This window comes from Heterodontus francisci, chromosome 24 (assembly GCF_036365525.1).
Source record: "Heterodontus francisci isolate sHetFra1 chromosome 24, sHetFra1.hap1, whole genome shotgun sequence".
Lineage (NCBI taxonomy): Eukaryota > Metazoa > Chordata > Chondrichthyes > Heterodontiformes > Heterodontidae > Heterodontus > Heterodontus francisci.
Genome location: NC_090394.1, coordinates 23890794 through 23906612, shown reverse-complemented (window position 1 = coordinate 23906612; position 15819 = coordinate 23890794). Strand labels below are relative to the sequence as shown.

Below are 15819 nucleotides of genomic sequence, written 5' to 3'. Positions count from 1 at the left end.
ATTGACAAAGAAAAAATTGATTATAATTGTCCTTTAAAGTGTGAATCCTTTATGTTGCAAATGGATTAGAAAAATCAACAGAGGACATTTTATAAAAAGTCAAAGGATTTAATCAGTAGTCACTATATATATGATACTCTTCACTTGACTTGATGTTAAAATTCCCATTTGATTTGGGTTTTAGTTTAAGTATTTTTGTCAAGTTCTTATTTTTAACTATGTCTGTATTTCCGTTCATATTATGAGTGATGATTTTAGGAACAGAAACTGCAAATATCACCTAAACTCTCTAGCTTTTTGTGTCAGTTTGTGATATAGATTTTTTTTTTGATTACTTTCTTCTAGATTTCCCCATTGCTGTCTCATCACATTGATGTTCGGCAGGTCAGCTAACTTGTAGATTGTGGACACTACACAGGACGGACACGAAGGTCTCTTATTGGATTCTAGTCATGAGATCCTTTTGCAGGCCTTAAAGGCCTAGGCCAGAATATCTGGGGCCCTTGGGAGAGCCTGTGAAAGGAACAGGGAAACTGAGGTGTGAGTAAACAGTGTGGAGCCAATAATTTGCAGCCAAATATCACACAGTATTTCTGAGAAATCAATTTTTGCCTGTTAAAACTGTTGAACTGGCACTGCAAAGATGCAAGGTTTCATGGCTGAAGTAAAAAAAAAAAACAGCATGCTAGTAAAAACCATGAATGAGGTAAGACACCCTGTTTTGGCCATTACATGCATGATGAGAAATGGTTAAGACCATGAATACCAGTAGTATCATGCTAAGGACTGGAAAAACAGGGAGAAGTTTAATGACCTGACCAGGAGGGAAAAAGTACATGTGAGCCTTTTTACAACTGTAAAAGTAAATTTATGAGGGGTTTTGATAGTTTCTGCATGTGTACTCTGTTTTTGGTGGCAGAAGGGTCTGTTACAAGAGGACACAGATTTAAGGTAATTGGTAGAAGAACTAAGCTAGTTTAAATAGCATTTTGGGTTGGATTTTGCAGTCAGTGGTGATGCAACAGTACTCACTGTTGACCTTGAAGAAAGCTCCCACTGCAGTCTAGCAATCTCTGTGGTGCACATTCCCACTTTCTAAACATCACTTTGAATCTGGTGCCAAGTTAAGGGGATCTCCAGACATACAGCAGCAGTGATGTCATCAAGCAGGGTAAGCAAACAATCACAGTGCAGTATTCTCAGACAGCTGACTGAATCCTTCACTTTTTAAATTTTACAGACAGTAAAATATATGATTGGAACATACATGTGGGATTATGGTAGAAACTAAACTATAATAAACTTTATAAAATTGTTTGAAAATATTTCCATATCATAATAGAGAAATTTGATATTCAACAAATATAAAATTACTCTTTCAGGGCCAGTGAGGCTTTTCAACAGTAATTATGAACTTAGTACATTGTTAAAAACAGTTACACCTCATTCAACGAGATGTAACTTGTTAAAGGATTTTAAAATAAGAAAATAAGCCTGGGCACTGTCATCAGTTCAGTGATTTCTAATTGATTGCAGTATCATATCAAGCATATCCCCCACTCTACCATTACCATCAAGCTGGAGGATCAAGCCAGGTTCAATGAAGGGTGCAGGAGGGCATGCCAGGAGCAGCACCAGGAATACCTCAAAATGAGGTGTCAACCTGGTGAAGTTACAACACAGGACTACATGCATGTCAAACAGCAGAAGCAACTTTCAATAGAAAGAGCTAAGTGATCCCACAACCAACGGATCAGATCTAAGCTCTGCAGTCCTGCTACAGCCAGTCGTGAATGAAGGTGGACAATTAAACAACTAACAGGAGGAGGAAGATCCACAAATATCCCCATCCTCAACGATGGGGGACCCAGCACACCAGTGCAGAAGACAAGGCTGAAGCTTTTGCAAATATTTGCAGCCAGAAGTGTCGAGTGGGTGATCCATCTCGTCCCTATCCTGAGGGGCCAGTCTTCAGCCAATTCGATTCACTTCACTTGATATCAAGAAACGACTGAGGCACTGGATACTGCAAAGGCTATGGGCTATGACAACATTCCGGCAATCGTACTGAAGATAGTGCTCCAGCATTGGCCACACCCCTAGCAAAGCTGTTCCAGTTTAACTGCAACACTGGCATCTACCCAACAATGTGGAAAATTGCCCAGGTATGTTCTGTACACAAAAAGCAGGACAAATCCAACCCAGCCAATTACCACCCCATCAGTCTACTCTCGATCATCAACAAAGTGATGGAAGGTGTCGTCAACAGTGCTATCAAGTGGCACTTGCTTAGCAATAACCTGCTCAGTGACACTCAGTTCGAGTTCCACCAGGGACACTCAGCTCTTGACCTCATCACAAACTTTGGTCCAAACATGGACAAAAGAGCTCAACTCAAGAGGTGAGGCGAGAATGACAGCGCTTGACATCAAGGCAGCATTTGACCGAGTCTGGAATCAAGGAGCCCAAGCAAAACTGGAGTCAATGGGAATCGGGGGAAAACTTTCCACTGGTTGGAATCATACCTAGCACAAAGGCTGATGGCTGTGGTTGTTGGAGGTCAAATCATTTCAGTCCCAGGACATCACTGCAGGGAGTTCCTCAGGGTAGTTCTTAGGCCCAACCATCTTCAACTGCTTCAATGACCTTCCCTCTATCATAAGGTCAGAAATGGGGACGTTCGCTGATGATTGCACAATGTTCAACACCATTTGTGACTCCTCAGATACGGAAGCAGTATGTGTTCATATGAAACAAGACCTGGACAACATTCAGGCTTGGGCTGATAAATGGCAAGTTACATTTGCGCCACACAATTGCCAGGCAATGACCATCTCAAACAAGAGAAAATTTAACCATCTCCCCATGACATTCAATGGCATTACCATCGCTGAATTCCCCACTATCAACATCCATTGACCAGAAATTGAACTGGACCAGTCATATAAGTGCTGTGGCTACAAGAGCAGGTCAGAGGCTAGGAATTCTGTGACGAGCAACTCACCTCCTGACTCCCCTAAGCCTGTCCACTATTTACAAGGCACAAGTCAGGAGTGTGATGCAATACTAGTTTAGTTTAGTTTAGTTTAAAGATACAGCACTGAAACAGGCCCTTCGGCCCACCGAGTCTGTGCCGACCATCAACCACCCATTTATACTAATCCTACACTAATCCCATATTCCTACCACATCCCCACCTGTCCCTATATTTCCCGACCACCTACCTACACTAGGGGCAATTGCTAATGGCCAATTTACCTATCAACCTGCAAGTCTTTGGCATGTGGGAGGAAACCGGAGCACCCGGAGGAAACCCACGCAAACACAGGGAGAACTTGCAAACTCCGCACAGGCAGTACCCAGAATTGAACCCGGGTCCCTGGAGCTGTGAGGCTGCGGTGCTAACCACTGCGCCACTGTGCCCCCCTACTCTCCACTTTCCTGGATGAGTGTGGCTCCAACACTCAAGAAACTCAACACCATCCAGGACATAGCAGCCCGCTTGCTTGGCACCCCATTCATCACCTTCACTCCCTCCACCAGCAATGCACAGAGGCAGCAGTGTGTACCATCTACAAGAGGCACTGCAGCAATGCACCAAGGCTCCTTCAACAGCACCTTCCAAACCTGTGACCTCTACCACCTAGAAGGACAAGGGTATGGGAACACCATCACCTGCAAGTTCCCCTCCAAGCCACACATCCTGACTCAGAGGCATATGGCCATTCCTTCACAGTCGCTGGGACAAAATCCTGGAACTACCTTCCTAACAGCACTGTGGGTGTACCTACACCACATGGATTGCAGCAGTTCAAGGAGGCGGTTAACCACCACCTTCTCAAGTGCAATTACAGATGGGCAATAAATGCTGGTCTAGTCAGCGATGCCTACATCCCGTGAAAGAATTTTATAAAAGCAGCATCTTCTCATTGGTCACTCTGGAAGCATAAAATGTGCACACAAACATCCAACATCACTAAAAAATTATCTGGTCATTTCACACCTTTGTTTGTGGGAGCTTGCTGTGCACAAAAAGACTGCCACGTTTCCTACATTACAACAGGATTAACACTTCAAAGCACTGTAAAGCACTTTGCCGTGAGGTTGTGAATGGCACTATATAAATGCAAGAGATTTTTTTTTACTGCAATTACTTCTGACTGCAAAGGAAAAGGCTGCTGATGTTGTTGAGATCAAAATGCTGCAGTAACTCATATATATCTCTACAGAAGGTGGTGCCACAGAACAGAAGGAAGATCACAGCTACTGCTGGAGGGCATCTTAACCTCGACACATTTGATCTTTTATAAAACTAAGTTCAAACAAGATTTTATGAACTAGAATCCCAGCAACCCTGGAAATTTTCCAAATTTATATCAGATAACTTCTTATACAATACTGAAAAAGATGGTGCTTAAATCAAAATAGCCTAGAAATTTGGCAGTGCAGCGTTAATGGCATGTAACGGGTGCTAAACAGCATCCAAAGCCTCCGATATAGCAGGCAGGAAGCAATCAATCAATATGAGCCGTGTTGGTAAAGGCCAGAAATTCAGCGTGCACTATCCACAATAAATGCAAAGAAGGGGCCTACTGCCTGTTTGAGACCCCCATGGCGGGACTGGTATGGCCAAGACAGCTGTAGTCAGTTGCATTCAGGAAAACCAGGTCATAATGTGGCCTAACCAGCAATTCGTAAAGGAAACACTTCAGGCATCCAACAGCAAGGTGAATTTTCAAAAAATGCTTATCTGATTGTGGAGCTGGGATTAAGTGGGCTGCTGCTAGCCATTGGGATCTACCTTGCCCGATTGTCACTGTCCCCCAATCGCCACTGCTACCCGCCCCCCCGACAAACACTGCCACTCATTCTCTCACGCATTGCTGTCGCTAACGCACACTGTCCCGCCAATAATAACCTCCCCAATCCTAAATGCCACCACTAACTCCACAACCGCATGTTATTTGTATATATTTGGTGTATATATTTGGTGTTTAATTGTATTCAGGTGGTGGACATTAGCTGGGGATTCACCTGTGCTCATATATAGAAGCAGGCTGGAACTATGGTTGTTGAATTGGAGGTGCATGGTATGTAATGAGCATCTTTGCAAATAAAAGCTTGCAAGTGTGTAAAGACAAGGCTCCAGTTCTATCTTTCACCACCTGGTTATCTAACTTGAAACATCGCTAAACTCCTTGATCACTGTCGTTAACTTACCAACCAACCCCCGCCTGATCACTGCTGCTAACTACCCTCTCCCCCCAGCTACCTCTAACTTCCTACCCCAGTTGCCTGCCCCCCTCTCCAACTCTGCTACTTCCTGGTGCCTCCCTTTCTCACTTACCTGACCTGGTATTATTTGTTTTTAACGCATTTCACCTCTGATCTGTCTGTGGCTCTCTCCAGCTCAATATAAACAATGCCCAAGACCCAATAGAGAGCACCTCTGAACTCACCACTCCAGTGCAGGATTGGTTCCCTGCACTGCTCCGCCCCCACTCCACATGCCCAAATATGGGTGTGTCCGAATTTTTAGGCTGATTTGTCTTAACTCGAAAATCCATATACTTGGTTAATCAAGACCAGCAGCTTGAGAATTCTCTGCACACAATTGTAAACATAGTCAATGCAGTAGACACTCAAACTGAAGAATGTTTCAGATATAATCTGGTGTATTAAAAGATAAAAGCATTAGGCCTTATTACATAAAGGTTGTCTAGTACTCAACACGACATACACACAGCAAATGTGGATTACGTTTACTTGAAAATCAAAGCATATCCATTGAGTATTCAGCACAGACTATCTGTATGTTGATTATTTAGTTACACTATAGAGGGAGGTTTTAGCTACACTCACCAGTGAATACAGCTGGTGCTTCAATGCTATTCTCTTTTGTCACAAAGTAGCAGATATGTCCTGATGTATGACAGGGTGTAAACAGGCATTTCACATTCAAAGAGCCAACCTGAATGGTTAAGCACATCACATCTTGTAGTTAGTTTAATTTTTAAATACTATTTTATAAGAATCACTGACCTAATCATTTAAATTTCCAATACCACTTTTCCAAAACCATGTTGAATTCAGAAATTAAACTATGGATGAACTTTATGTATATTAAATAGAACACCAAGGACAACATAAAATTCATTTTCTTTGCACAAAAAATCCTTATTAAAAATAGCATCACAGGGGAATAAGCTGCAAAATCTGGGACTGCACAAGGCACATTTTTGAGATGCAGGGCCACATGTTGCTTGCTATCAGTAGTAAAGAGCTTTGAGCAAGGCTGCATTCATGTTGGGACATTGCTTTGGGGCAGGGAGGGAAGAGAGGGGGCAAGCAGACATACAAAGCTAATTCAACCTACTGCATCTATATTTCCTGGAAACCAGTTAGTTATCAAGCAGTTCACAGCCCTAACCACACTAAGCTGGGAGGTGTACCCAATTAATCTTCAGGGAAATGAAAGACAGCAAACATAATACTTTTCTTAGCAAGGGAGCCATTTTTTTGTCTTGGAAAATGGATAATGCAACTTCAAAATAATTTGAGTCTTGTTCATAAACTCTTATTTATAAATTCATAAACTCTATTGAATAAACCAGTTTACATAATACAGCTAAGTTAAGGAAGTTCTTTCATCATGTTACATGTTTTGGCTGGCAAACTCAAAGCAACAGGAAATGGTTATGGGTACATGTGATCCTTCTAGTATATGCTCAGAGATTTTGGTGATCTACCTGGAATGTATTCTTATGTGTCACTCTACTAGTGAGTGCTCCAATTCGGTCATCACCACCGTAGACCTGAAGACCAGGTACCTTCTTCACCAGCTCCTCGTTACCTCCAGCATGGTCCCTGGAAACAAGACAGCAGGACAATATAATTAAAACTAGGTATCAAATAATATAGCTAACGTATGCATGCACAGTGTGCGAAAGGTGGGGGGGAGGAGGGAGAGATAATAGATACCCAGTGGCAGAAATGCTCTCACATTAACTGACGTGTGGCATTAGGCAGATAAAATGATGAGATTCCACTAGCTTATCTCCACCTGAATCTGTACCATCTTGATTGCTGCTTATGTCTCATTATCGCATTTTTTCTCTGTATGTATAGTGGTATCTAGCTTGTTAAAAAAATTTTTGTGCTCCTGCACATGTTGTGTGTTCACCTGTCCGTCTCTCTTCCTCATTTTTACTTTCGTTTCCACAATCAGATAAGCACCAGACTGTATGCCAGTTTGCTCTGAAGATAAGATATCTCTGTTTTTGTAGTTTCTTGATAATCCCCTGAGTGACATGCTTTAGTTACCTCTTCCCACTGTTACTGCCACTTTTGCATCTGAACACAATCTCATTGCCATTGGCTGCACTTGTACTATTGCCTTAACTCATCTGTTGTGATGCACCATAACCCCAAGGCCCTACACCCTCTATATTATTCAGCAACTCCTGTGTCTTTGCCATTTCCTTCTCTAAAATTCCCTAACTATTCCCCTCAGCGTGCTGATACAAAACAGTTTAAAGAACGTATCTGTATCCTTAACACCAACACTATCCCCTTCTGACCTCTTGCTAAGGCCAAACACAGAGTGTGCACAATCTCAGCATCCTGTTCAACCCAGTATAGCATCAAAATCATACCTGTCACCAGGTCCTCTTACTTACACTTCAGCAACATTACTTTCCATACCCATACTGTTGAAATCTTTATCCATACCTTTGCCACAAATGAAAGCGTGGCTCAAAGACTGGCGTGGTAGAAATGGATTCCGGTTCGTGGGGCACTGGCACTAGTACTGGGGAAAGTGAGGTTCGTGGGGCACTGGCACTAGTACTGGGGAAAGTGGGGTTCGTGGGACACTGGCACTAGTACTGGGGAAAGTGGGGGGCCATATCGTTGGGACTGTCTACGCCTGAACTGTGCTGGGGCCGGTGTTCTAGTGAGCTGCATAATGATGGATATAGAGAGGGTTTTAAACTAAATAGTGGGGGCAAGTGATCAAATTTGGGAAGATGTGGTAAATCAAAGAGTAGAGACAAGGCACGAGAGAAAGGTATTAACATGGGAAATGATAAACAGACTGTGACAGGAAGGGATAGAAAGTACAAATCTAAGAATAAATCAGCAGTCAAGACTAAACATAAATAATAAAATGACAAAACTGAAGGTTCTGCATCTGAATGCACATAGCATTCGAAATAAAACAAATGAACTGATAGCACACATAGAAATAAATGATACAGAGATACGGCTGCAGGATAACATAGATTGGGACCTGAATATTGAAGGGTACATGATATTTAGGAAGGACAGGAAGGTAGGAAAAGGTGGAGCGGTGTCTCTGTTAATTAATGATGGTATTAGCACATTAGAGAGGGATGACCTAAGTTCAGGAAACCAGGATGTAGAGATGAGAAATGATAAAGGCAAGAAGTCACTCGTGGGAGTGATGTACAGGACCCCTAACAGTTACCACACTGTAGGACAGAGTATAAAGAAAGAAATAATGGGAGCTTGTCAGAAAGGTATGGTGATAATCATGGTGGATTTTAATTTACATATAGACTGCAAAAATCAGATGGGCAAAGATAGCCTAGATGAGAGGTTCATAGAGTGTTTTTGGGATAGTTTCTTACAACAGCATGTTCTGGAGCCAACCAGAGAGCAGGCTATACTAGACCTGGCATTGTGCAACGAGATAGGATTAATTAATGACCTCATTGTGAAGGCGCCTTAGGTAGCAGCGATCATAATATGAATTTTACATTCAGTTTGAGGAAGAGAAGAATGGGTCCAAGACTAGTATTTTAAACTTAAATAAGGGCAATTATGAGGGCTTGAAAGCACAGCTCGCTAAAGTGAACAGGCAAATTAGATTAAGGGTTAGGTCAACAGAGATGCAGTGGGATACATTTAAGGGAATATTTCAGAAACACAGAATAGATATATTCCAATGAGAAAGAAAAATTCCAAGGGGAGGACCAACCATCCGTGGTTAACTATAAAGTTAAAGATAGTATCAAACTTAAAGAAAAATGTAGAATTGTGCAAAGATGGGTGGCATGTCAAAAGATGGGACAGAATCTAAAAAGCAGCAAAGAACGACTAAGAGATTAATAAGGAGGGAAAAATTTGAGTATGAGAGAAAGCTAGTTAGAAATATAAAAACAGAGAGTAAGAGTTTCTATATTTAAAAAAGAAAAGTTAACTAAGTAAGCATTGGTCCTATAGAAAGTGTGTGTGGGGAATTAATAAGGGAAAATAAGGAGATGGCAGATGACTTGAACAGGTATTTTGTCTTGGTCTTCACTATAGAGGATATCCCAGAAATAGCTGTAAATCAGGAAATGGAAGGGAGGGAGGAACTCAAGAAAATTACAATATAGAAGTAAGTGGTACTGAGCAAATTGTTAGAGCAGTGGGTCCTAAAAGAAGTTGCTAGGGAGATAGTTGATGAGTTGGTTTCAATTTTCCAAAATTCCCCAGATTTTGGGGGAGGTTCCATTCGATTGGAAAATAGCCAATGTAACTCCTTTATTCAAAAATGTAGGGAGACAGACAGAAGGAAGCTACAGGCCAGTTAGCTTAATATCTATCTATAGGGAATATGCTAGAAGCTATTATTAAAGACATTATAGCAAGGCACTTAGAAAAATTCAAGGTAATCAGGCAGAGTCAACATGGTTTTGTGAAAGGGAAACCATGTTTAACCAATTTATTGGAGCTCTTTGAAGAAGTAGCATGTGCTGTGGATCAAGGGGAACTGGTGGATGTACTGTACTTAGATTTCCAGAAGGCATATAAGGTGCCACATCAAAGGTTATTGTGGGGAAAAATGCTCATGGTGTAGGGGGTAACACATTGACACGGACAGAAGATTGGCTAGCTAACTGCAAACAGAAAATAGGCATAAATGGGTCATTTTCGGGTTGGCAAGATGGTGAATTTCAATTCAACAATTTAAAATGTATATTGTTTTGTCATCTACTGATTGAAGAAAAGACATTTTTGAACTTCACTACCCAGTGTCAGCATCATGTACTCACATTGTAACACTCATTCTTCTCTGCTTCATTAGTGGCCCTTTGACTAAATGTCAAAAGTGAATTCCCTCTGTACTCACTCAAAGTTCTTGCACTTTCAAAAAAAAGTCATCCTTTTGGTTCTTCAGAAGATTGATACTTTCCTGTCATATAATAGCAGTTTTAAACAGGTATCTACAGGGAAATGGGTGAGATCCTCCAAGCCCATATTAGAAATGTTGATCCTTGACCGCAAGCTTAAAGAACTGACTTTCATTTTGTTAGTTCGCTAGATTTTGATTCAGGTTCAAGATCTGAAGGAACTGTGCATTTGCCTCCCACATTAACCTTCTCATCTCAAATTCCACATTAAAAGTAACACTGCTTCATATTTTTTAAAGAATAGGCAGAACTGATTACCAAAGAGAATAATCTCACCCAAAAGGTACAAGAATTTGGTTCTTAACATTCAAATTGTGTTGTTCAGCAAATGCTTGATCATCCGCAGTGAGCCGCACTAAGCTAAGTAATTCATTTATGCTTTGACCGAAAGAAAAATGAGATTCAGGGAAGAGTAGTGAGAGGTGGAATTATCTCATCTTATTTTTACTTCTGAATTGTTTTTCCAGTACACCGTTGACTGTATTGGTGCTGTTTCCTGCTCTCTCTATGAACTGAAAAATGTTGTTAACTTTGTTTCCTATTCCGTCCTTGCCTCGCCGTCGCATGATCCATCTCCAACTCTTCCCTTCCCTTTCTCCACTTCTGTGACTCCATTTCTGGGGGTAGGCTATCGATTTAATATTCACTATAAGCCCACTGACTCCCACAGCTACCTTCACGACACTCCCTCCCACCCTGCTTCCTGTAATGACACCATTCCATTTTCCCAGTTTCTCCTCTCCATCACATCTGTTCTGACAATGCCATCTTCCATTACCAGTGCTTCCAATATGTCTTCCTTTTTCCTAAGCCAAAGATTCCCCTCTACCATGATCAATAGGTCCTTTCCTGCACTTGATCTCACCCTTTCCACTCCATCCCAGAACCACGATAAGGTTCCCTTTGTCCTCACCAACCTCCATAGTCAACGGATCATCTTCTGCCATTTTTAATTCCTCTCTGGCCATGGGAGAGGTGCCAGAGGACTGGAGAACAGCTAATGTGGTCCCACTATTTAAGAAAGGTTGTAGAGATAAGCCAGGGAACTACAGACCAGTGAGTCTCACGTCAGTGGTAGGGAAACTATTAGAGAAAATTCTGGAGAGAATCTATCTCCACTTGGAGGCAAAATTTGATTAGGAATAGTCAGTATGGCTTTGTCAGAGGGAGGTCATGCCTAACAAATTTGATTGAAGTTTTTGAGCATGTGATCAGGTGTGTAGATGAGGGTAGTGCAGTTGATGTAGTTTATATGGATTTCAGCAAAGCCTTTGACAAGGTCCCACATGGGAGACTGATCAAGAAAGCAAAAGCACATGGGATACAAGGTAACTTGATAAGGTGGATTCAAAATTGGCTTAGCTGTAGGAGACAGAGAGTGATGACAGACAGCTGTTTTAGTGACTGGAAGCCAATGTCCAGTGGCATACCACAGGGATCTGTGCTGGGTCCCCTATTGTTTGTCATTTATATCAACGACATAGATGACTATGTGGGGGGTAGGATCAGTAAGTTCGCGGATGACACAAAGATTGGCCGAGTGGTTAACAGTGCGGTGGTGTGTCTTAGGTTACAGGAAGATATAGATGGGATGGTCAAATGGGCAGAAAAGTGGCAGATGGAATTTAACGCTGAAAAGTGTGAGGTGATACACTTTGGAAGGAGTAATGTGACACGGAAGTAGTCAATGAATGGCCTGACACTGGGAAGTTCCATAGATCTCTGAAGGCAGAAGGGCAGGTTAATAGGGTGGTGAAAAAGGCATATGGGGCACTTGCCTTTATCAATCGAGGCAAAGATTACAAAAGCAGGGAGGGCCAAAGGGCCTCTTCTGCACTGTATTATTCTGTGATTCTGTAACGAGTGGTGTGCCACAGGGATCAGTGCTGGCGCCTCAACTTTTTACAATTTATATAAATAACTTGGATGAAAGGACCGAAGGTATGATTGCGAAATTTGCTGATGACAAATAGATAGGTAGGAAAGTAGTTGTGAAGAGGACATAAGGAGGCTACAAAGGGATATATATAGGTTAAATGAGTGGGTGAAGATCTGGCAAATGGAGTATAATGTGGGAAAATGTGAAATAGGCCATTTTGGCAGGAAGAATAAAAGGGAAGCATATTATCTAAATGGTGAGAGATTGCAGAGCTCTGAGATGCAGAGGGATCTGGGTGTCCTAGTGCACGAATCGCAAAAGATTAATATGCAGGTTCAGCAAGTAATTAGGAAAGCTATTAGAACGTTATCATTTATTGTGAGGGGAACTGAATACAAAAGTAGGGAGGTTATGCTTCAGTTATACAGGGCATTGGTGAGAACACATCAGGAGTAATGTGTACAATATAGGTCTCCTTATTTAAGGAAGGATGTAAATGTGTTGGAAGCAGTTCAGAGAAGGTTTACTAGACTAATACCTGGAATGTGCAGGTTGTCTTATGAGGAAAGGTGTGACAGACTAGGCTGGTATCCACTGGAGTTTAGAAGAATAAAAGGCGATTGATTGAAACATGTAAGATCCTGAGGGGTCTTGACAGGGTGCATGTGGTAAGGATGTTTTCCCTTGTGGAGAATCTAGAACTAGGGGTCACTGTTTAGAAATAATGGGTCACCCTTTTAAGGCAGAGATGAGGAGAAATCTTTTCTCTGAGGGTGGTGAGTCTTTGGAATTCTCTTCCTCAAAAGGCAGTGGAAGCAGAGTCTAAATATTTTTAAGGCAGAAGTAGATAGATTCTTGATAAGCAAGGTGGTGAAAGGTTATCGGGGGTAGACAGAAATGTGGAGATGTTACAATCAGATCAGCCATGATCTTATTGAATGGCGGAGCAGGCTCGAGGGGCCAAGTGGCCTACTCCTGCTCCTATTTTGTATGTTGGTACGTAGGCTCAACATCTCCAACCACCTCCTTGTTGACTTTCCAAACCCCACCCTTCACAAACTCAAATTATTGTCTCCACCATCCTGTGCTGCACTAAGTTGCTTAACTCCGTTGGCTCTGTGCCCAACAGTTTAAAATGTTTGTTATTTGTGGTCTTACTTTTCCATTCTTCTGCAATCTTTTCCAATCTTACCACTCAGCCAAGCCCATTGGTTCTTGGACTTTGCTCGCCTATGCATCCCTCCCTTCCTCATGTCCCATCATCCGCAACAGATCCTTCAGCTGTCTCAACTTTACTATCTGGAGCTCCTCCCCTAAAGTTCACCACACTCTTGTCAGCTCTCTTTCAGCCCTTAAGCATCTCCTCAAAACCTTTCTTTTTGCCCATGTTATTGGCTAACTCACTTAACTCTTCCACTGCTGCTGCAACTGCTTTATGGACTGCCTTGGAATGTTTTCTACATTAAAACACTGTATGAATGTTGATTATTGTTCACCAGATCTTTCTTTCTTGTTCAGTCCAGACCTGAGCTCAGAAACAACGGACACTCACCTGTAGGAATATATTGAGCTAGGAACTCAGAATGAATAGTTTTATTACAGATTTATGCTAGCTACCATCGGTATTTTTCTGTTGGGTATACTATTCACTCTCTTTTTAAAGTTCACTTTAAAAAACGCCACATGCTTACCAGTGGTGATGTGTGGTAAGAACTGTAGTCAGCTTTACTCCATGTTTTTTAACAGCTTCAACTACCTAAAGAAACAAAAAGACAAAACAGAGATAACTCATTTGAAGCTGAATTTTATTTGCAATTTTCAAAGCACAGGTCTTCGGAAATGAACTTCGGCAATTTGGTAACTAAATGTTATGAAGTAAAATTAATTGTGTGACATATAAAGGAAACTGGAAAAGTAATTCACTGGTGATATAACGCAGAAATCAATTGAAACAGTAACTTTCGTATAACACTTTTAAAATTCATCAGAATTTTCTATTTTCTTCAGGCTGTATTATCGTTATATATTTAACATTCAGTTTGTCAGCGGTTCTAATAAGTTCTGTGTACATGGTATGGACTGCGCCACCGTTTCCCCATAGGAATACAGTCCAGAAAGCTTAGGCATAGGTTGGCAAGTGTCAAAGCTTCGGGACCCCTTATCGTGTACAGGTACACAGCAGGAGTTTCAGCAGCTTAAACCTCATAACTGGTCAAACCATCAATATTGCATTTTTATTGCACCTTTCATAACCTCGGAACTTTTCAAGGTACTTTACAGCCAATGAAATACTTTTGAAGTGTAGTAATGTAGAAGACACATGACAGCCAATTCGCACACAGCAAGTTCCCACAGTCATGTGGTAAATGACCAGGTCATCTGTTTTAGTTAATCAATTAGCCTTCTATCTAAACTTGTACGTCTGGATAGCAACAAAGTCTAAATGATATTTAATGTCAGAAACACATCAATGCTTTACTGGCTAAAAAAAACTTAACCAAGAACATATTATAAATTTTCAAATTTAAAAATTTTTATTTTTTATCTTTAGAGATACAGCACTGAAACAGGCCCTTCGGCCCACCGAGTCTGTGCTGACCAACAACCACCCATTTATACTAATCCTACATTAATCCCATATTCCCTACCATATCCCCACCTTCCCTCAATTCTCCTACTATCTACCTAAACTAGGGGCAATTTACAATGGCCAATTTACCTATCACCCTGCAAGTCTTTGGCTGTGGGAGGAAACCGGAGCTCCCGGCGGAAACCCACACGGTCACAGGGAGAACTTGCAAACTCCGCACAGGCAGTACCCAGAACTGAACCCGGGTCGCTGGAGCCGTGAGGCTGTGGTGCTAACCACTGCGCCACTGTGCCGCCCACTGTAATGTTCCATTAATTTGAAACTTAAGTGTCATACTACTAAAATTGAGTTATATTATGTTAAGTGGAACCCAGTTAATGGTCAGGTTTTTTAGAAATACATTTCTGTAATGACTGATACCAAGCCTTATGATACTAAATATGTGTTACAGATGTAAAATTGTGAAAAGTGGATACTTCTCTGTAAGCTTTGAGTTAAGTAGTACTCAACCAATGTTGTATTTCATCCATGCTAAAGGCCGAACTATGGTTAAACTGTTAATTGAGTTAGCTTTTGTAAGATGACGCAAGAACTGATTTAGGTAACTCATGTAAAACACCTGAATACAATCATAAACCTGTTGCAGCCACGTACAAAGCACAGCACAAGAGAGAACTTCTAATCTGCTTCTACAACATTATAATCAAATAAGAACGTTAAACCAACATTTAACTAGTTAAAATATTTCAAAAAGATTTTTTACTACTTGCCTTCTGTGGCTCCACTGGATCGACTATTGCTGCTTCTCTGGTTTCAGTATCAATGAGGAGATACATATAATTATCAGCCAGTGCTGGCAACAACTCGACCTTCATGTTTGCCTGAACAATGGTTTCAGACTTTCTAACAGCACTTTCAGAGTGAAAGTAAAGTGAACCTGCAGATAGATAAAGTAAACAAACACATACGAATTGTATAAATTATTCCTTAATATTTTGCATCAACATTGAAAATCACAAGCTGTTAAATGACAAGAGTATAAGAAATGTTGTTAGTTTTGTAAAGAGGTTTCTAATTTTAGAATGAAAGGATGTTACATTCCAGAAACAATGATATTTGCTTAGGTCTTTATCCTTTTCCTCCAATTCCAA

At 41.2% G+C, this 15819-nt stretch overlaps 1 protein-coding gene across 1 annotated transcript in view; it reads right to left on the bottom strand.

Annotated features, from left to right (window-relative positions):
• Window positions 1-15819, bottom strand: part of hagh (hydroxyacylglutathione hydrolase) — a 33994-nt gene that overhangs the window by 15757 nt on the left and 2418 nt on the right. Inside the window, exons 2-5 of the mRNA XM_068055764.1 lie at window positions 15435-15605; window positions 13770-13830; window positions 6750-6867; window positions 5863-5971 (exon numbers count right to left, since the gene is read on the bottom strand). Coding sequence (XP_067911865.1) covers window positions 5863-5971; window positions 6750-6867; window positions 13770-13830; window positions 15435-15605 — 459 coding nt within the window. The remainder of the gene's footprint in view (window positions 1-5862; window positions 5972-6749; window positions 6868-13769; window positions 13831-15434; window positions 15606-15819) is intronic.